At 44.4% G+C, this 21418-nt stretch overlaps 1 protein-coding gene across 1 annotated transcript in view; it reads right to left on the bottom strand.

Annotated features, from left to right (window-relative positions):
- Positions 1 to 5221, bottom strand: part of SLCO3A1 (solute carrier organic anion transporter family member 3A1) — a 135242-nt gene extending 130021 nt beyond the window's left edge. Inside the window, exon 1 of the mRNA XM_064389746.1 lies at positions 4559 to 5221. Coding sequence (XP_064245816.1) covers positions 4559 to 5206 — 648 coding nt within the window. The 5' untranslated portion in view covers positions 5207 to 5221. The remainder of the gene's footprint in view (positions 1 to 4558) is intronic.
- Positions 5222 to 21418: the final 16197 nt, after the last annotated feature.

The following is a 21418-nucleotide window of genomic DNA, read 5'->3' as shown; positions in this document are numbered from 1 at the left end:
CAAGCTCTTAATCTCTGCCTCAGTTTCCCCACCTGTGACACTTCTCCCACCCCCATCCATTCAGACTGCAAATACACAGAGACAAGTTCTACTGTGCAGCACCAAGGACAACAGAAAGCTCTGAAGCACTGCAGTATTCCCAAAACTGACTTTTATGACATCCTCCATGCAGATCTTGCCAGATTTCAAGGAGGGTTTGATCAAGTCTGTACCACAGAACACATTATTGTATTTGTTATATTTAATGTGGGAGAGGAATGGGTTGCACATAAAAACAACTTAAAAAATCCAAGAGCCAAATTTTCCTGTTAACAGCTCCCAGCAGTCCATAGAGCCCTTACTTCTGTTTGTTCCACCAGGAACCCTTTGGTCATTAACTTGTCTATTTATCTTTGATACTTATCTTTTTCCTGAAGATGAAATTTCAAGATTTTCACTGGTATCTCAAACCCCAGCAGCAATAAACCTGCACAGAAGGAGCCTGTCTCAGAGACCACATACACGCACACACACTTTCACCTGGAGTCACACAGCACTAATTTTACTGCAGACACTTAGTTAAGAGAGTTTTTGCAGGATGCAGTCAAACACTGCTGCATGGCAAAGCTCTTCCTAGGAAGTTAAGCATGGCTCAAAAGTTTTCATTCAACAAAACAAGAAACAATTTGGCATTCATTCCCATGCAAACACCAATGCACCCTCCTTGGGAGGGACCAATTATTTTCCTTTCCATCCCATGCTCAGGCCAGTCATCCCCTATCACTTGATAAAACACATGAATAGCTGCATTCAAAGCTGTAGCAAACAGAGACGCTCAGTAAAGCTCTGTAAAAACAGCTCCCCAGAGCACACCACAAAACTGGTTCCCAACGCGCTTCCCATCTGCATGCCCGTTATCTAAAGAAGCCCATGACTTTGGCAGATGCTGGATGCTTGCAACTAGGTCAGTTTGAACCAGAGTGAGTCGAGGCTAAAGGCCAGGGAGAGAAATTAAACTGCTCTCGTGCTCCACAAACTGTGGCTGTCAAAGAGAGAGCTCCTTGCCTTCTGCTCAAGCAATGATTTCACCACTGGCTAGGCACAATATCTGACTGGCAAGGTGATGAAATGCCTCAGCGACGAAACGTCAGGAGCACTTGGAACGTTATTACCAGTAAAAATATTCCAAAATATAGAGCATGTAGGAATTCACGGGGAGGGACGTAGACAGGCAGGAAAGTGCTGCCAAGGTATGTGAATCAGCCTTATCGAAATCCTCATCGCTGCACGGCTGGCATGACTGATCACACTGCTGCATCCACCCGAAAGGCACAAGGCTCCAGCTAGAGAACAGAGGCTCCAGCCCTTCCCTCCTGGTGCCACCTGCACCAGTCACCCTCAGCTCTTTAATCCACTGCCCAGCGCTGCAGGAGAGCAACTGCAGGTGGAAATCAGCTGGGCTTCTAAAAAGTTGCTGCAAAAATCCTGAGTAACTTCTGCAGCAGGAATGCCTGCAGACTACAAGCAGCATTTTCCCCACTGCTGCTGCAGTTGCTGGGAAATTCAAGTTTCCAAAAGCACGCAGGAGTAATTAGATGAAGCCAAATAAATGTGTACACAAAACCTTACACGAATATGCAAATAATAGGGTGTATTCAGCAGCCCCAGAAATTAAAGCAGCAGCACAGGCTTGTATTTGCATAAACTATGCAGGATATGGCACCAAGTCATTTTGGAACATGTGCATTTTGCAAACAGCGAGCATAATAATAGACAAATATTTTTGAGCGTGACATTGATCAAATACTCCCTAAAACTTCACAAGAAGAACCTCAGAGACACTGCACTATTTAAACACAGACATCTACTGCTGGCATCCTGGGGTATTTTCACTGCTGAGTTCTGTGGGAAAAGAATTGGACTTTATATAGATTTTTATCAGCATTCATTATTTATAAAGCCCTGTTGGCAAGCAGAATGTTTTATGAACAAATAAAAGTGAATGATCCTTGCTTAAAAACCACATAATGAATGAATGTATACTTTGTACATATATGCAAGTGGTTGCTGCTAGTCTATTGCACAGTGAACGTGGAAAAGGGGAGGTTTTTTACATCCCTCAAAAGAAATAACAGTAGCCACTTCTAAATGTACTGACATGAAAGCCAAGCCCAATCCAAACTGAGCTCTTCAATCACTGCTGAAAAGCCCAGCCCCTGGCTTGTTTTCTTAACAAGATGAGTTTCTGCCCTCACGGTCTCGCTGTGCCGAACAAGACAAAATCTGAGGAAACCAACTTGTCGCCGTATAAGGCAAAAAAAGGTTTCTCTTCCTGAGTTACAAATAACTAGGGAAAGTCACACATGTGGCCAAGGAAAGCAGAACTACAATACAGAACTCCCTCACTGCTGACAGGCTAAAATTAGTAGTTTATTCAACTGCCCAGAACTACGCACTGTGCCTGTCCTATGCAGCATCTCCCTATTTGTCTTGTCCTTCTGTTTGCTCTCCACTTGATCTCGCCTGCTAATTTGTCCCTCGGGGAGCAGCCCAGCAGCCACCACCGAGCCCCACTCATCCCAGGAGCCCGAGAAAATGAATATCCACTTGCAGGTACACCTGGGCAACTCTGCACTGCCTCCACTGATTCCATCCCATGGCAGCACCTGAGAACAGCACCTGGCCCCACGGGACACTCGGTCTGCAAAAACAATTAAGTCCTCTGTGCTTTCCAGCAAGCATCTTTGCCGCTCCTGCTCTCGCTCCCCTGCAGCACCTGTAAGCACAGTGCTGGGCAGATTTGCTTTAAGCACAGATTCACCCTGCAGTGACAATTCCACATTTGCATCTGTTCATTGTATGAAGGGCTTCGTGGTATTTGCAATGACGGCAGATAAATTATACAGGGAACAGAGGAACACTTGCCCAGTGCAGCTGGGCCACTGCTTATGCATGCTAGGGATTGTTTTGAGTTTAGTTTGCTTTTTTTTTCCTTTCCCTCCACTGCCCAGTTGTCTGCTACTGCTTGTGGATCACGCTACCATGCTGCTCAGGACAGAGACCTGGAGAGAATCAGAGAGCAGAGACAGCAGCACCTCAGCTGGGTTCACCCCTTGAAGGAAGGAGGCTCTGGGAATCGCAGCGCTCATTTCATTTCCCGACCGTGGGGCTGGGGTGTGTGAAACACACCATACAAAGCACGCCCCAGGAGTTGGGGAAAACAGGAAAAGAAAGGCGAAACTGGCGAGGAGTGAGCAATGCAAAGGAGTTTGAGGAAAATGCCACGCTAGGGACTAATGCTGCTGATCCTACGCTCCGACACCCCGGCGCAGCGTGCTGATATATACAGCCCCCTGGCAGAGCCACACATTCCTGGCACACCGGTGCCCACCGGGTGACATCACCCGTGGGCTCTTCCTCGGCTATTACTTTGAGGAAGGATTATCCTACACTCATTCACACTGACAGCTCATTTTGCAAGAAGCTCATCGGAAACAATATATTTACTTACTAAGGTGTTACTCACATAAAACAGGCATGTTCCTGTCAGGCTCCTACAAATTAAGTTATATCCACATATAGTCACCTAGGGTATAGAACTGCTGAATTTATCTCATCAGATGTGATGCAGTTTCCTTTGGAATTACAACTATGCTTCAAACTAAACGTATGTTTTATTATATGGAGATGAATTCTAATTTCCATTTCATATTAAGAGGGAATATTAACCATGGTTAGTTTAGTCACATACCTTGAAAAATTATAGATCACGTTCAGTACAAATTTGCATAAGTAGTTTGAGCATGTGAAAGAAGCAATGCTAAATACTGAATACAAGTACCAAATGCAGAGTTCTTACATTTACTGTAGAATATATTATGTGTATGGCCTCAAAAAGCCTCAGAGATTACGAATACATTTCTTTTCCATGGAAACTATAATTCTCAAATCCAGCAAGCTATTTTAAGAAATTTAAATCAACTATACACTTGCATCTGCTGGAAGCAGAACATTTCCACAGGCTGTACACTTCAAGGCACAAGCACAGCCGTATGGACACCTTCCCAACTCTTCTACTACACTTCTGCCTCTGACACCACATCTCACTATGCAGATTTAGTGCTAAAGTCTTATTTGGATTGTTCTGTACCCATCACCGAGACTTTCGGGGCTGCTGCGCTTTGCACCGCTGCATCACTTAAGAGGATGAGGAAAAGCGGCAACGCGGGAGGCACGAAATAAATGCACCGCTAGCTTGTGCCGGTATTTATTCCGTGTGAAGCGGCAAGGCTGGCGCTGGAGCCGAGCGCCCGGCCAGCCGGAGCCCCGCGCTGGTGCCAGCCCGGCCGCGCTCCGGGCGCTCGGGAGTCCCGCGGAGCGGCCGCACAACTTGGGCGGCAGCGGGTGGGTGACCCCTCGGCACTGCTGAGTCATTTCAGCCGCCGAACGCCGGGCTGCCCTGACCCCCCCGGGCTGGGGGGCTGCCCGCAGAGCCGCCCCGGCTCCGGGGAAACTTCCCCTGCGCTCCGCCGCGCACCGCCGCCCGCGGCGCGGGGGGCTGCGGGCCGGCCGCACTCACCAGGTAGGCTCCCACCGTGCCCTGGGCCAGCATCAGGGCGCACTCGGACACCAGGAAGAGCTGGATGCTGGAGAAGCAGGAGACCTTCCTCCGCCGCCTGCGCTGCCGCGGCGCGCCGGCCCCCGGGAGCTCGCTGCCGCCGCCGCCGCCCGCCGAGCCCCGCTTCCCCGGCATCCTCCCGGGCACCGCCGCTCCGCCGCCGCGGGATGGCGGGCCCCGCGGCTGCTCCGCGCCTTCCTCCTCCTCCGCCTCCTCCTCGTCCTCGGGGTGCCAATCACAGCGGCAACCCGCGGCTGCCTCTCCGCCCGCGGGCTGCTGCCATGGCCAGCTCGCCGCCGCCTCCGCCGCCGCCTCCTCGCTTCTCCCCTCCCCTCGCCCGGCCGCGCTCCCTCTCTCCGCCGGCTCCGCGCAGGCCGAATCCGCGTCCCCGCCGGCGAGGGGCGGGGAACGCGAGGGGCTGGGGCCGGGGCTGGCGGCGGCTCCGCGGCGGGCGGGGTGGCCCCGTCCCGGGCTGCGGGCACGGCGGGGGCGGCAGCGGCCGGGCCGAGCGCGCTGCCCCGCGGCGCGCCCGCCATCGCCGCAAGCGGCGGGGCTGCGCGCCGGCAGCGCGGGCTCTGCCCGCAGGTGGAGGGCAGGATGCCCCCTCATCCGCCCGGCCGGTGCGTGCCCCCTGCTCCCTTCGGCTGGAGGGGCCCCTTTGCGAAGGGCAGCGGAGGCGCCACGGAAATTAAACGTGAGAAGGAATGAGCGGCCGGAGGTGGCTTGCGTCGCGCTGCCGCTGCCATGTGCGCCAGCCCCGGTGCTTCGTGCCCCTGGCACCTGCCTTCCGTGGTGCCCTTTGTGGTCAGCCCCACGTCGAGTTCTAATTTCAGGAGATGTCTTCTCTTAAAAACCACTAATCTTCACTTCTACTATTACAGATCACATTCCTTGTCGGCGTAATTGCAAAACCTGATCTGTTTCACTCTACAGATGCACTTTTCTTGTTCATTTCTGCATCCGCACTGGGGGCTGCTGTTCTACTTCCTTGTGTAACACAAGTTACATGAAACTTACTTGGAGTAAACTCCAAGCTATATGGAACTTTATATCCATGATTCATTTAGTACTGGGATGCCCATGGCCTTTGAGAGGAAGAGTTTTTATGGGAACACAGGTATTCTTCAGAAATACCCCATGATTTGCATCCTAAATTTCATTTTCAAAGGTAGTTGATGCCTTGAAGCTCCTGAACACCTCAGAAGATATCTTTGAAAATGGAACTTAGGACCATTCTAATTTTCAGAGCATAAACCAGTCAGTACCAGGAAGCCAAAAGAACTGATATGTTGAATGAGCCCTTTTTTCTTCCTGTACCCTTTTTGAGTTTCTTCTTCCAAAATACTATCAACTCTTGGGGGGGCTTTTTATTTTGGCCTATTTTTACATGAGTAACCTTATTAAATGCAATGCTGAAAATCTCTGAGCAGCATCTCCACCCAGGCTGATGAATCTTTACTCAGACCAGCTGGTGCACATTGCAGAACTGCAAACCATTGCTGGAGAGACCTGGCACGCTCAGTCGCTGCCCTTCGCTCATCCGCTGCCAACAGGTCCCTCCCATGCTGAACTTTGTCTTGCCACAGCTTTCCCAGCAGGTCTGTGCCACATCAACAGGAGTCAATAGTCCCAGTCCACCTCAGGGGCACAGCCTCCAATATTAATGGCCTGAGGCATCGTTATCAAATAATTAGTGAGAACGGTCTGGTGCTTGTAGATGAGTGGTCTTAATTTTAATGAGATACAGATCAGTCCTCCAGACACTGCAAGCCTCACAAGATGCACATTAGGAGCTACCTGAGGCCTCAATTGCCAAGGTTTTTTGCATGAGCCCATGAGAAACTGGCTCTTCCATACAGGTTTCTGCCAGTTCATAAGGTGTTTGTTTTCCATCCTGAAAAAACTGGTTCTTCCACCAGAGAAACCCCAAAAAGGCAAGTGTTCTGGAAATACCTTTAGACAACAAAAGTGCTCATCTCCTTCCTAAAATGTTTATTTAGGCACCTCTTCTGTAAAAATCCTGAAGTTGGGAAGCTAGCAAGGTCTCTATCTCTAGATGGGTAAATTCACAGACTAATTCAATTAGCGTGGCTAGACAGATGCTTTGCTCCAGGTGGATGCTGCAGTGCGTGATAAACAGGATGGACAAGCTCACAGACTTTTAAATAGGTGAAACCAGAGTGGTGTCTCTTAAAATACTTGAACATACAGAGTTATGCTAGGGGAAGTCTTAAGGTTTTCTGGAAAAAAATCCCACCCAACAGAACCAATACAGATTTTTGGGGCATGCTGGTCTTTCCAGTCATCTTTTGCCTGCTCTAGGTTAGATGCCAAAGACAGCAAAGCTCTGAAAACTCATCTAACTCACTGAGTATATATCTGGAGGCAGAAGTAAACTTCTGCACGTGCTACTGCAGTTAACAATATTCAAGTTGATGCTTTAAAGCTCTTCAGAATATATATATATATAATATATGCAAATGACATCATGTTCTCGATCACATCTTAGACATCCTGTTGGAAGAATTTGTTCAGGCTGATACACTTGTTTTTCCCAAGGAAAACAGCTGCTAGAAAAATTTTACTCTAATACTAATTATCTGAAACATCTGGTTCCTTGGTTTATTGCAGCAGAATACAATTTTCAGTTCCATTTCTGTCCAGAAGAGACAGAATGCCTGGATTTTTTCTCTTATTTATGTTGTATGCTCATACTTATTTCCTCTAGAAAAATTCCTCCTGGGTTGCTCTGCTGAAAGAAGGAGTGAGGGTCTTGCATCTCCACTTGAGGTACATTGGTAGTCCTGAGTTTGCTTTTTGCCACCTCTAAACAGACCACATTCCTGAGAGATCTCAGTAGAATGCTTCAGGGATGGACAAGTGACCTGGTTGGATTTAATAGTTAATTATTGCTATACCCAAACAGCTTTTCTGGCCTAAATTGACTCAGCTTTAACTACTAATGTGTGGAATACTAATGTTCTTGGATTATCATTAGCCTAGAATAAAAAATGACTCTACAGCTAGAACAGTCCCTTCTCCTCAGGGCTCAGCAGTTTTGCCAACAGAGTTCTCAGCTCTTTCCACATCCAAAGCAAGCATTTTCCACAGTAATTTCTACTAAAGCATCTTGCGTCAGGTTTTCATTGCTGGCAGGCAGCGTGCTGCCCTAGATAAGGGTGGGCACTCCAATCTTAAACCAGCCAGCTCTCCTGAGACCATCTCATTGCACCTTGTCTCTGGACATCTCCTTGGTCCTGGGCTTGTGTCAACATTCACCTCTGGGTAACCTTAGCAGGCAGAGCTTTCTTAGTCGATCACCATGCTGAAACAATTTCTGCTTTAGTTCACTTTTCCACCCTCCTGTTCTTGGTTAAAATTACTCCAAATTAGCTGGGTAATCATGTGTCTCGATACTCAGCAGAAATAACTTTTTTGATCCATATGCAGAGTCATTGCCTGTGGTATATGGGGTGTGTGGCACTGAAGAACTGAGTGAGAGCTGTGCAGGGTGAGGACCTTACTGGAGTACTTGACTGGTATCTTACACCTCAAGGGGCAAAAGTGCAAACTGAAAATCTAAGCTTGACCATCAGCAGTGTGGGTAACAGGAGAAGGAACAGGAGAGGATGATTTCCCTTCAGCAGAGCTGGTGGAAAGCACTCCTATGAAATGTGCCAAAGCAAGCAGCTGAGCTGTATCATTAGGCATCTCTACAATTGCCATTGGAATCGTATTCCCAAACCTCCCAGACATATTTTACAGTCCAGGGAGCTAATGTGTGCCTCACCCAGCACAGCCCCTCTGGAGCACCTTACCTATTCCTGCTGAGGATGAAGCAGGGAAAACCAAGATGAGGTGCTAAGAGAAAATGATGGTCTTACAGAAGACCTGTGATATATATTTAGAAAAACAAACAAACAAACAACAAACAAACAAAAACAAACAACCAAAGCAGTCCTGCAACCATAACTGTTGATTTCTGCCACCAGAACCTCTCTGGATGTTCTCTGCAGGGTAACTGCATCTCATTGCTCTCCTTTGCAGCGCTGCAGGTCAGGAGCAGCTGTTGCAGCCTGACACCCACCAAGTGCCTGCATCCTCACCCCTCCCCATGGCTATGCTTTCAGACAGGTGTTTGTGCAGCGCTGGGGCTGCTCTCCTGCCCCGTGGCCCTGGGTGCCAGCCCGGCTGTAAATCGCTGCTAATCTGAGATAATTGCAAGGGTGTCTGAGGAACATCATCCCGAGAGCCGCCCTCGGGGCTTGCTTGCCTCAGTCTGCCGGGTTCTGACACTGGCTCTGGCAGAGAAGATGCTCTCACCTGGCTGGGAGGATGTCACACCCCTGCATTAGGTACAGGAAAATAATGTCCCTGAGAGGTTTGCATTCTGCTCTGTTCAAAATCTCACCAGTGAGGTTAAAAATCAGGCGCAGCTGTCTCAGATACCAGCCTCAGACTACACCCATCTGGGTTTCTTTCCAGGACACTGTATCTATGTTTGGGCCAGTTTTCATTTGCTTTAAGCCATTTGGATGAAAGCAGAGCTCGTGTGCTGCCAAAACAGATTTACATGTAATGTAAATCATATCCCCTTGGCACCAGATCTGCACCCCTGACGGTCCTGCCTGGTGCATTTGTCTGAGGGAAGAATTACATATTAAGACAATAAGGAATAACTTCAGATATGTTCAAAGTACAAGAAAGAAAATGTAAATAAACATGAGATCCCAGGGCTTTGGCCAAGAGGCTTTTCCTTGGGGTGGCTTTGAAATTATATTTCGTGATTCTGCGGTGCAAAACCCTGTGGACCAGCTGGCACAGGAGGGAGGAGACAGGAAGGGGTTTTAATCACCTACCGGTGTAGAATCGGGGTGTAAGAGTGCCCAGCAGCCAAGGGTGTATGGCAGTAAGGAGAACTGAGACTGGGGCAGCTTGTGGATGTATCAGCAGCTGTCATTTCCGAGATACCATGACACTAACAGTTTTAAAGCAATTTCTTTCTATAAACACTTCTGGCTTTACTGCCTTGCTATTTTGAGTCCTGCTGGAGACTTGGACTCATTAAAAAGGCATTTCCTTTGGACAAGCAGATTAGATAGCTGTTCCTTCCCCCCACACGATGAAAGGATGGAGAACACCTCACTGAAGCTAAAAAATGCAAAAAATTAGGACATATTAGTTTAACAAGAGGTCAAGGCTCACCTTGAAATCTCCACCTATAAAAAGAGTTAAAAAGGAGAGGAGATTCCTAAATGCAAGAACTGGGTGTCTTGCCTACAATCCACATTGCATAAACCTGGCTCCTAAGCTCTAATTACGGTTTCCCAAATAAATGAGACTTGGATCTGAAGGCAGCTGAGTAATCTCCAGTGCCACTGACTCCATGAAATCTGAGGGCATGCAACACTTTTACAGCAGAGCTAGGGACCCAGCAGGATCATGGACTAAATGGAAATCCGAATGACTTTTGAGTTAAAGCAATGTCATTTAGCAAACACAGTATAATTGTGGAGTACCTGCAAATATTGACATCAGCCTAACGCCTCATTTAGTAGGAAAGTTAATTTGCAGAATCAGAAAATTAAAAGTAAATTACTGGACAACAGACTGCTTCTTTCCTGACTATTAATCAGCATCTCATAAAGCAATGCTTGTCCAAACTGTAAGTCAATATACAATAAAAATATTTAATTTCTTTATTGTAAGGATGAGACCTTGAAACTCTAATTCTAGAAGATAATTCTATTTAGTCAAAAAAAGGAATGTAATCTGTATTTTATACATTGATGTGCATTTGTGAAACAACTAAAATACTCACAGTAGTAACACATTATTACAAATGTTCTGCTTTCCTGTCACTGTCACACTCTGAAAAATATTCTTGGCCAGAGCTGTCCGTGGCTGATGATGCAGCAGAAGGCAATGTTCCCTGGAGTCTGCAAGAATTCATCTTCCAGGTGGTGGGGTAACAGGAGGAGTGATGGTGACGTCTTTTGTGTGGGAAGTCACACCAAGCTCTCACACAGTCGCAGTTGCTGGTGACACACAGACACTCCTGCCCAACTCTGGGCATTAATATTAGCGGGTCAGCCCAAAGTTCACTGCTGTGATTTCATTTTGACCCCTTTCTTTGGGTTTTTTTAGTGTTAGCTGGGCACAATTTGCTCCTTCTGTGTGTCCACCTAGAGAGTAATTTCTTTTAATAGCAAAATGTAACAGAGCTTGTATATGAAAGTTTGTGGAGCACTTTGGATCAAGGGAGCTATAAACACTTCGTAAGCAAGTGGAGTTCCAGCCAGACACTGAACAGTTGTGCCCTGACACTTCTTGCTAGATAATGACTTGATGGACCCAGTACTTGTAAATCAGACTGTCCCCTTAGTAAAGAAGTTGTTTATAGTGATGCTCAGTGGCACCTGAAATCCAGCCATGGGCTGACTTTTCCTGGAGCCTTTTATTTACTGTCCATGACCACATTCTCAGTAGATCTTGCAGCTTGGGGTGAGCACTTTCAATCAAACACTGCTTGCTTTCAGCCCAGTCATATTTTTTTTTTCTCTAGACATAATGTAGAGCATTGTATTTGTCTCACGGTACTAGCTCCTGGGTTTATTGAAATGACTGTTGTGTCTCTTTGCAGAATGGATTTTATTAACATCTCTGAGCTGTTAAAAACCTGGCTTAGGGCTTTTCTGGATTAGCTGTTTCTTGCCAATGGAAGAGAGTTTCCTGTGTGATTTTGTGGTGAATGTGTAGTACCAGGGTCTCTCTAAGACACACTGTAGTCACACCTGAAGTGAGCCACTGTGAAGGGTGTTCCATCTCTCAGGCTAAGATAAAGGTGTTATGGGAGAGTGGGAACCTGAATAATTATAGATGATAATTAAAATAGTGGCCTATGCTGTCCATGAAAGAATTAAGGTAATCAGCCAACACAAAGTAGGACAGTACAGACAGAAAAGGGAGGAACTTCACTGATGGCATTGTGATGTTGTGGAACAGCTCCTCCAAACAAAACCCAGCTCCCATAAACTTTTTTTTCTTTTTTTTTTTTTGGCTAGGACTGAGTTCTCTCACCCCCTCAGCTGATGCATGACCCCAGTTCAATTCAATAGGTTCATCTTAGGAGCAGCTAACAGTGTTGTTGGGTGTTACTTTATATACTTATGTAATTTCAGTTGGGTGAGCTTGATGTAAAAGAACACCCTTTTGTCACCTTAGCTATCCCAATGCCTCTGGGTACCATAAGGTCAGTCACAATCTGTTTTGGCTGGACACATAACCCCGAGTTGAGCTTTAATCTTTTAGGTTCATGTAGATAACTAACAATGTACCTTTGAAAAATGGCAGCAATATGAATATATAGTGAGCATTTTGGCCAAAATTAAATGTTTTTTTCATTTGTCATGGACTCTACTGTAATAGCCTGCTATAATTGAGTTTCAACATTCTTGACAACATTTGGTCCTCAAAGGTTTGCACACAGACTAATGGAAGCAAGTAGCAACTTCAAGAATGGAATTGAATTTTTTTAAACTTATTTTATTGGGAGTTTAGTGGTTTATTGTGTTTTACTGCTTCAAGCTTTTAGAATTAAGAGAATCCCTAAATTATTTCATGTCTATGTGAAAATGAAATGTCTATAACAGCCTCTTGTGGTATGTAATGTCTGAGTAAAGGCAATGGTCATCTGATATAAAGACTCAGCTGTGAGGGGAGCCTTTACTGAAGTCACTGCAGAAGACCTTGCAGAGCATTCCTGAGGTCTGCAGGCAAACTTTATCCAAAGAGCACCAGAGTCTTGCTACACCTTTTCATCCCGTGGTCCTAGAGTCTGAACTTCCCCTTGTGAAGGATCCTTGCAGTGTTTGGTATGAAGGAGTGCAATATCTCTGAAGCAATGATAGAAATGCAGGACCCAGGAATGCAGGGGAGAGAGGAGTTGTTGACCTCACTGGAACTTAGCTAAGTCAGGGAAAGATAAAGGGAATTCACTTGCTCTTGGCCTGACCTCCAACATGAAAACAGGGCAGTGCAATGGGCAGTCAAAGAATAAAACTAAGTTATTTGAGAGTCCCTCAGTAAGGCAGCAAAGAGTTGCTCTACTTGACCCTGAAATAAGCAAGGCCCTCAAGGAAAAAAATGTCCAATTCATTTGCTTTCTGTGAAGCAAACAGAGCCCATATTTGGTTGAGATAACAGAACAACTCTCCTGTAAAAAAAAGTCAGGGAAAGGAAGGTGTCATTAAAGGAGGTTTGTGAGCTTGTTATCTTGGAGCTTGATGCTAATTCTAGAGTGCTCAATAAGCATGGAGAAAATGGAGCAACAAGGAGAGGCAAAGCCTGACAGGTTCTTAACAGTGTTACATTTCTGCTCCACTTTTCATTGCTATTTTAAAAAGAAAATAATTGGGTTACAGGAAATATCCTGAAAGCTCTCATATGACTGTTTGCTGTCTGGGTAGAGTGGCCTGCAGGTGAGCCCTCAGCAGTTGTTTTTCATTGAGAAAAAGACACAATTTCTATCTCCTATATTTTTCTGGTGTGAAGGGTTGTCCATAAGCCAAGAATGGAATTCTGCTAATGCCAAGGTTACAGTAATGAGGTTTGGATGCTGATTATCATCTCACATCAGAGCATGGGATAGCGAGTTCAAATGGAATAAAAAATAAATAATATCTCACTACTCATTTAAATGTCCTTCCCCTCTATATCAAGAAACTAGCTCCAGCCTTTTATATTATGGTGGGACATCAAGAGATGGGATTCACTCTGCCACTAAAATTGTGACCTTGAGACGTTGTTGTCAGGGATATTCTCTAGAGCTCCATGGGATCTGGTGCCATAAAGACGCCACAACCTGTGTTGACACCACAAGGATAGGAGTTAATTCCCACTGCCTAAGAACAAACATTGAAACTATCATTCAGGATCCAGCTTTGCACCTCCACCTTAGCTCCCTTTCTGACTTTCAAAGTCTCTTTTCTGAGAGAAACATCCTAACTGTCAATTATGAAGAATATGTTGGGCTGCATAATTAGGATGAAGGACAGTTGTTCAGAAGGCAACTATTATTTTTATTTTTCTGTGGTAATATAAAACTCTCCTGTGAATCAATCATAAATGTCTCTGCAGTGATTTATGACCAGTATATGAAAGCTGAGAGATGGCTTGAATGCAGGTTTTGTTATAAATTATTTCCTTGAGTTTTTGTCCCAAATGCAATAATTTACTATTATTAATAGTCTGTGCACATCACATTGAGGCAAAATGGAGCATGGCACCTTAAGACAACCAGTGTACTCAAGAAAACTTCCTTGCATAACTTCCTCCATGTGCACGTGTATTGTTAATCTTTTGGCAAGAAGGATCTTGATTCTTTCCTTTTGTACAAAATTAAAAATGCCTTTCTGGAACTGAAGTGGTACACCTACTGAGAGGATGAGAATCAAGGTCTTTACAAAAGATATGGCTTTTTAAATATGCAGCTTTATTGACTGACATAGATTGCAGCAGTGCCCACCTGGTCTATTGAGGACTGAAGTTCTGGAGGTGCTGCTTTCTCCTGAACAAAGGCTCAGTCTCAGCTCTCCTCTGTGTGGAGATTGTTTTACCACCTGGACAAGACAATATGATAATGATTATTCAAGAGAGTGATTGTCACTCCAGTCATTCCATTGTATCAACATGCCTTTTCTCAATCAAGCTGAACAGACCCTCCTTGAACTATTGCTGTTGTTTGCTTGAGAAAAGCTCATTATCAGAGCTGATCTAGAGAGATGCTTCAACCATAATAAATACACTTATTTCTGTGAAACTCAGCTTTTTATGTAATTTTTTATTAAAAGCAGTATGTTTTGATTACTGGATTTTCTATTAGAATTCTCCTTTCAGTAAGTAAAAATTACAATGACAATTTTAATACCTTTATCTATAATTTTCTCTGTTTTTCTGGGAAGGTCAATAAAAGTGTAAAAATGTGTCAATTTTACATTTCAAAAGGAAAACAGACTTCATCATAGCTGTCAAATTGCTTTCTCTATCTTGATTATTTAGCCATCAGAATGTATCTTACATCTCCTTCTGTGCTATGAATTACCCTGATGCCACCGACATCACCACAGGTTTCACATCCTTCTGAGCTTTTTGTGGGTTTAGGTTTCCTAAAAGAAGCATTAGAGGGGCACATTTACATGCTGTCTGTGATTTATGAGTAGGTTTTATTTGTGGGGAGATTAAATTGTGGTAGGTTGGGTCTGTTTGGGTTTCCACGATAGCCTCTGATTAGTTTTAATACAGGTAACCCTCACAGTAAATCAAGTGTCTCAGCTGATCTACCACAAAGTGAAGCTGTGACTCATTACCTGGTAGAGCAGCCTTTCCTCAGACTGTAACTCATTAAACTGAGGGAGTTATTTACGATCCTCCTTGCAGACACCCTAGCTGATGGTGTCATTTAGGAAAGCTGGATGATCCATATGGAATGTGAAATATTTGATGGTTTGTAGATAACTCATTAAGATCTGAACGAATTCAAAGTATGCTTTCCTGAGGAAAGCTCATCTGGGTGATGAATGTGGCCATCACTGGGCTCCAAGGGTCTCCTGGAAGCACAAAGAATGTCCCCTGCCTTTTCCCAAGGTTGATGTGCCTAAGGTTTTCTTGGAAACATGTTAACTCTGTGACCTGCAAAGTGTAATAAAGAAAGGATTTTTTTTCCAACTCAAGCATGTGAGTCCTGCAGAAACAGCACAAGAACAGACCTCAAGCTGGAGTGGTCAGGAGCATTGTTGAAACAAAAAAGTTGTTGAGCTTGAAAACATGGCTAATGCAAGCCTGAGGGCATGCAAGGCTTAGACACTGCCCAGTGCTTGCAGAGCATCTGAACCCAGGCCTAAGGACCAGATTTACAGCAGCACCTGGGTCAGTTTATCATCTCTCTGTTATTCAGCATCTCCAATATATTTCCTTATGCTTCTTTCTTTCTGTCACTCCTTGGTGTCTGTGCTAATGAAGTATCAGTACTCACAATCATATCATGAGTTCCTTCACCATCGTGCCATTCTTGAAAACTCATGGCTGCACCATCATATTTACACTTCAGCAGCAACTCCAACCCCCAAATCCCTCTGTGTCCACCAGCCAGCTGGCCCCCCTCTCCTGAGCAGCCATGCAGCCATTCCAGGAGGATCCTGGCCATCCTCTTTTTATTATCCCTTGGACACCAGTCTGTCACTTGGATGGCAAGCAGTCTGAGACAAGGGCTGCACTCATGCTTTCTGTTAAGTGGCTAATGCACGGGGGAGGCAGAGGGGGATATTAAATAATAATGACAATAATAATACATCTGATAGAGTTCTGTTCCACTTTAGCACTAAATGGAAAGCTGAAAGCCTCCCTATGGATCTTTTCCATCTCCTGCACCAATGGTTGTAACAGATGCATCAGTTTAAATTTATGACTTGCATGACAAATAAGACTGATACATGTGTTTAGAAAATCTGTGTCCAACTGGCATGTTTTGATTAGCTGCAAATGATGACACTGCCATGTCTGTAATGCAGCTTATAAAAGGCATAGATGTGGTCCACTTTTTTAGTTGGAGCAAGACAACATAGATGTTATAATGTGATATCTGTCCTTTACTTCCAACTTTATGAAAACCTTGTGAAATAAAAATAAAAGTGATGAACTTCCTTCTCTGATTTTAAAAATACCTACAAACAACAAAGAATTAGTAAAACCAAAAGAGGAATGAGGAAACACTGAAGATGAAAACCACTGATCCATTTAAGCACAGATGAAACGATTTGACAATGTACTGGAAAGGAATATTAAACAGATACAAGCTATTAATTTTCACTGAGGGTCAGCCTGGGAGCTTGAGTAGCACCTGAGATTCAGGTTAACCCTTCACAGTGTGCAGGATCTCACCATCAATCAAAGCTTCTTACTCTTCTTGGAGGATGTTGATACTGCTGATATAAAAACTCCAAAATGTTTTGGGCAGGTGATAATGTTTATAGAAGGGAAGAATAGTTTGGAAGGTGGAAAGAGCTCAAAGATTACAAGGAAGGCTATCAAATGGCAAAATTAGCATGGAAAAATATAGATCACTTTATTTCTTATAGGGAGAGAATATTGAGGGGTGAGACTGGTCTCAATGAAAAATAGTTTCTGCTATCAGGACCTCTCATGGGAGCAGAGACCTTCCAGCTCATAGGCCAGCTGTTTGTACTGCAAACTCCCTGTGGGCTGGACTCTCCTGGCCATTTTCAATGTCTGTGTGCTCCCAGAGTATTTGAGCATCTTCCATCTTGAGCACAGCAAACATGAAGCTTTTACAGCACTTCACAATGTCACTGGCTCATCCCTCATTTTGAGGTTGAAATTCTGCTCAGTGCTTTTGGAGTGGAATGAGGTTGCTGGGAAAAGCTGTGCAAGCAGTTAATGTGAGGAATTTCAGCCTTGATACCTCTGTTCTGAGCACTCCTTCATCTAAAACAGAAAACACTTACCTCCTCTCAGCTCCCTATGCAGCCAACTTTTTGTCCTTCTCCTTAAAAAAAACCCCAACATTAAACTGTACAACAAATCACTACACTTGTCCACAGGGAACAGTAAATGCTACTCTGCTCATACCTTACTCCTTCAACAACCCTATTTCCAGTGCTAGAAATAATGATGTGAATACCTCTATATCAGCATTTTCTATCATGATTAAGGCTATGCCAGTCACCATAAAGGTCACCATATGATAGACTACAGACCACAGGCCCCCACAAGCCAGTGTGACTAACACATTAAATATTGGATTGCAGTTTGGTCAAGTGACTGGTGTAGTGTGAGAAATGAAATCAATACTCACCCTGGTGAGAAATGATGGAAATGAGCATTCACCGTCAGCCACGTTCAGATGGCTGTGAGTCTGGAATGCCATATTTTCATGTTTATAACCTAGATGTTGCATTAAAAATTGCCCTGAAACTCAGTAGTAGTGGCAAGATTGAGCACTTATTCCTTCAAGCCTTTCTTCAACTTTATCAATGTCCTTGACCTTTGAAGCAGCTCTTTGTGGAGCTCTTGACTCATCCTGCCCCAGCCGTGGGGGAGAGACCTCTTCTACCAATTCCAACAGAACAAACTATACAGAAGATTCAGCTTGTTCTACCTGGAAAAAAAAATACACCCAACAGGACTGTTGTAGCTGTTTCATGGGGATTGTATTCTGTCCCTCATGAGAGAAATGTTCCAGGTACAGCGAGATGCATTTTAATGACTTGCACATCATGTGGAACATAACATTTATTCCCCAACCTTTCTCCTTTCCCAATCTTCCCCATTTTCAACACATTCATTACAATTATTAGTGTTGTTATTGTGGATACCATTATTAATATACTTTATTTTCTTTCACTTATTAACCTGTTTTTTCAACCCACAAGCTTTACTTTTTTTCAATCATCCTCCCAGTCCTGATGGGGCTAGACCATGATATCACGTTGCATTTTGTTGAATTGGAATTAAACAGAGATATTTCTAGAGGAAAGGTTGATGTCTCAGTAGCTTCTCTATTTGGTTTTCAAAGAAAGTGCAATTTTATTCTTTTACATTTTATTTTTGTTTCGAAGGTGCACCAGTTAAGCATACAAAGAGGGTTTCAGATTGATCTTATTATGTGTTTACAACAGGCTAGTCTTGAGTTCAGAATCATTGCTGTTTAAAAAGCGTTGAAGTTGTAGTAATGAGTATTGGAGTGTGTTTTATGTGCAACCTTCTGGTCTTGAAAGCAAAGTGAAGTGCTTCACCTCTTTTAGCATGTCTGCTCCTTGAATATCTGTTTTCCAGGTCAATCTTAAAAGCAGCCTGTTTCTTACAAGAGCAAAAAACAACACTGAAGCTGTTAGGGCAGATGCTTAAAACTTGGCCCTGTCTGGAAAATAATTAATAATAAGAAATAAAACAGTGTTTGTGTAACCTTTCTGTAGAAGAAGCCACTAATTGATACAGATGTCAGTGCAAAGAAGCACTCGGAAGAAGCATTGATTACAAATCCCGCTGGGATATGGCTCTCTAAAGGTCAATCACTCCTTCTATTAATTGCTTTAAAAATAAGGCTTAGAGAAAGCTGCATATGAAATAATGATGGGATTTTGGCAATCCCTGTTGTAAACTGTGGCAGTGTTTCTATTGGTTTCAGGAGGAGAAAGTTGTGCCATGGCTTGGACGGGTCCTTTTATTCCTCCTAGGTTTGTCTGTAATGAAATTGGCTGGTGAGGAGGTGAGCATGGTAAAGAAGTGCCAAAACCACAGGTCTCATTACTGACTGCTCTGCTGAAAACATTCATTTCAAACACCTCAAAAAGCACAGGAGAAAAGATTAAGTCTGGGTATGTTTCATTTCTCCAGGCAATTTTTCTTCCTGGGTTACACAAATCTATTCTTTTCGGTTGTTTAATAAAAAAAGTCACAGAGTGTAATTGTTAAAACGAGCGGTGGGAAATGCAACAGCCTGACAAGAAATTACATGTCTTATTTATCTCCACTGACATTACTCCTGCAGGAGCTGAGTGCTGGTGGAATGTATTGCACTGGAACGTGTCCCTCTGATGCTGGGCAGGGGTACTTCCCCCAGCTCTGCAGCAGTTTCCTTCTCACTGGAAGTCCTAAAGGTAAATGCAAACCCAGGTCTGAATTAACCTGTGAATCTTGCCAGAGACTGACACCCCTCCATGCCCTTGCTGTTAATGCTGGGGAAGAAATTAAGCAGGTCAGGCAGAACTGGATCTCTGTGGGTGGCCTCCTGACTGTAGGAAAAATTAAATCAAAGCTCAAGGAATAGTTATCCCTGGGGAAGAGGGTTGGTGCTTAGAGGTTTTCTCAGTAGATGCCTGAAAAACTGCCCAAGCACGATGCACAGCCCCAGCACAACGAGCTTTGGCTGAAATAGAGATGAAAATAGATAAGACAAGAAGAAAAAATGGCTTTAGTACATTTATTTCATGGAAGTGGCAGTATAAAATCAAATCCTGTTTAACCAGATTGGAATTCTTCTGTGCAATGATTTAACAGCATGCTGATGTGCTGATAGCATTTGCCATCAGCTTAGTTAAATGCTGGTACATGGTGCTCCAGTCCTACAAAAATTCACTCGTTTTCACAGATAGCTATGCCAGGGCATCAAGGCTCTTCTGAGATGGATGGCTTCTTCTTTTGAAGACCCTAGCTACTATTTTGATCAGCACAGTGTAAAAAACCTGAAGGGAATTTAAATTAGATTTAAATTATTTCTTCATTTTGTTGTCATTATGAATATTGGGAGGAAGGGGAATGAGCAAATAATGAACAATATTGCAATTATACCTTCAGAGGGCTTGGCTTATGTAGGGCAACTGGGCCAACAGATGGTGAAAGCAATTTGATGTACAAAAGTATGAAATAACTGATCGGGACAGAAGGATTAAAGTGGGGTGTGGGTATAAATTGAACATGGATCATGAAAAGTATATTGGACTATTATGGGAAATCACTGCAGCCTGAGCACAGATGCTGCAAAAGAGCAAATCAAAGTGCACTTGCACAGCAATAGAAACAAAGACAAAAGGTGAAAACCTTGTTGTTTTAGTCCTTTGTCAGTGCTGCAGGCTTTGATCTGCTGGAAGAAGAGAGCTGCCTCGAGGGAGAGGTGCTGAAGGATCTGGTCAGGAGCAGAAAGTTCACAGGGGCTGGGCCAATTTGCATGGCAAAGTACAGTGATGTGCTGATTTTAGAGAAACACCTTTAAGGAACGGCTCCATCAGGGCATTGCGTTCCTTAAACTAGCACTGAACAAGACAGAATATCTTATTAGTGTTGGCAAAATGGCCTGGATGAGGCAAAAAGGCCAGGCTGCCTCTTCTGAAGCATAATGCAAGCATAAAATAAGTAAAATGAGGACACATATTTGAGAGCACTTAATGGGAAGCACCAAGTTTTTAGTTGATAATAGCCACTTAATCAAACAGCCTTATGTAAAGTCCTTCTAATCCTAGCTCATCAGCAGAAGCTATGGGGTATTCCCAGGACAGAAGCACAGTTTTGCTGACAAAGAAGACTAAAAGCAGGAAATTCATGCAGTGCTCCTGTCCATGCTGCTCACAGTCTCAGGGACTGTGTGCCCCAGACAGGGGTGCCTTGGTTGGGATCCCCAAGGAAGAGCTGTCCAAGCTGGTTCCCAGGGTGGGCTGGGCGTGGCACACACCAAAGTGATGGCAAAATTTCGGGAGTCACATCCTGCATCCCTGCTCTGCCCTGCCTTCTGTGCAGCAGGACAGCCCAGCCTGGATGTGCCTCTGGGTTGGCCACAGCAACCCAGATAACACATCTCTGGTAAAAAAGGGTATTTTCCTGCTTCAGGTGGGTGTTGTGAGGCAGCTGAGAAGGATGGGAATATGATCCCTCTCTGTTTTTAGGAAAGAATGCCTCTTGGTGTCCCCTTACCTGTGCATGGCACTGCAGATCTGACAGCAAAATGCAGGCTCTGGGCATTTTTTGCTGTGATCCAGGGGGAGAATTTGGGGGGCTACTACTGAACTCATCCATACAGAAGGATCCCTGAAGGATTCCCCAGAAGGGAAAGTCTGTGGGATACCGAGCTGCTGAAGTAGTTCACTGTTGCTCTGTGTTCAACAAATGATAAATTGAATATGCTGCCCCAGAAAGCCGTGACCAACCCATCTGTCCCAACCCAGAAACACTCTTGTGTTCACTGTGAAGCTCTTCTAGCACAAGTGTGGTGCCATGCAGTCCCACTGAGCTGAACTTCAATGGCATTGCCTT

The sequence above is a fragment of the Passer domesticus genome, chromosome 14 (assembly GCF_036417665.1).
Source record: "Passer domesticus isolate bPasDom1 chromosome 14, bPasDom1.hap1, whole genome shotgun sequence".
In the NCBI taxonomy this organism is placed as follows: domain Eukaryota; kingdom Metazoa; phylum Chordata; class Aves; order Passeriformes; family Passeridae; genus Passer; species Passer domesticus.
Note: the sequence above shows the minus strand (reverse complement) of the source record. Positions and strands in the feature narration are given on the sequence as shown.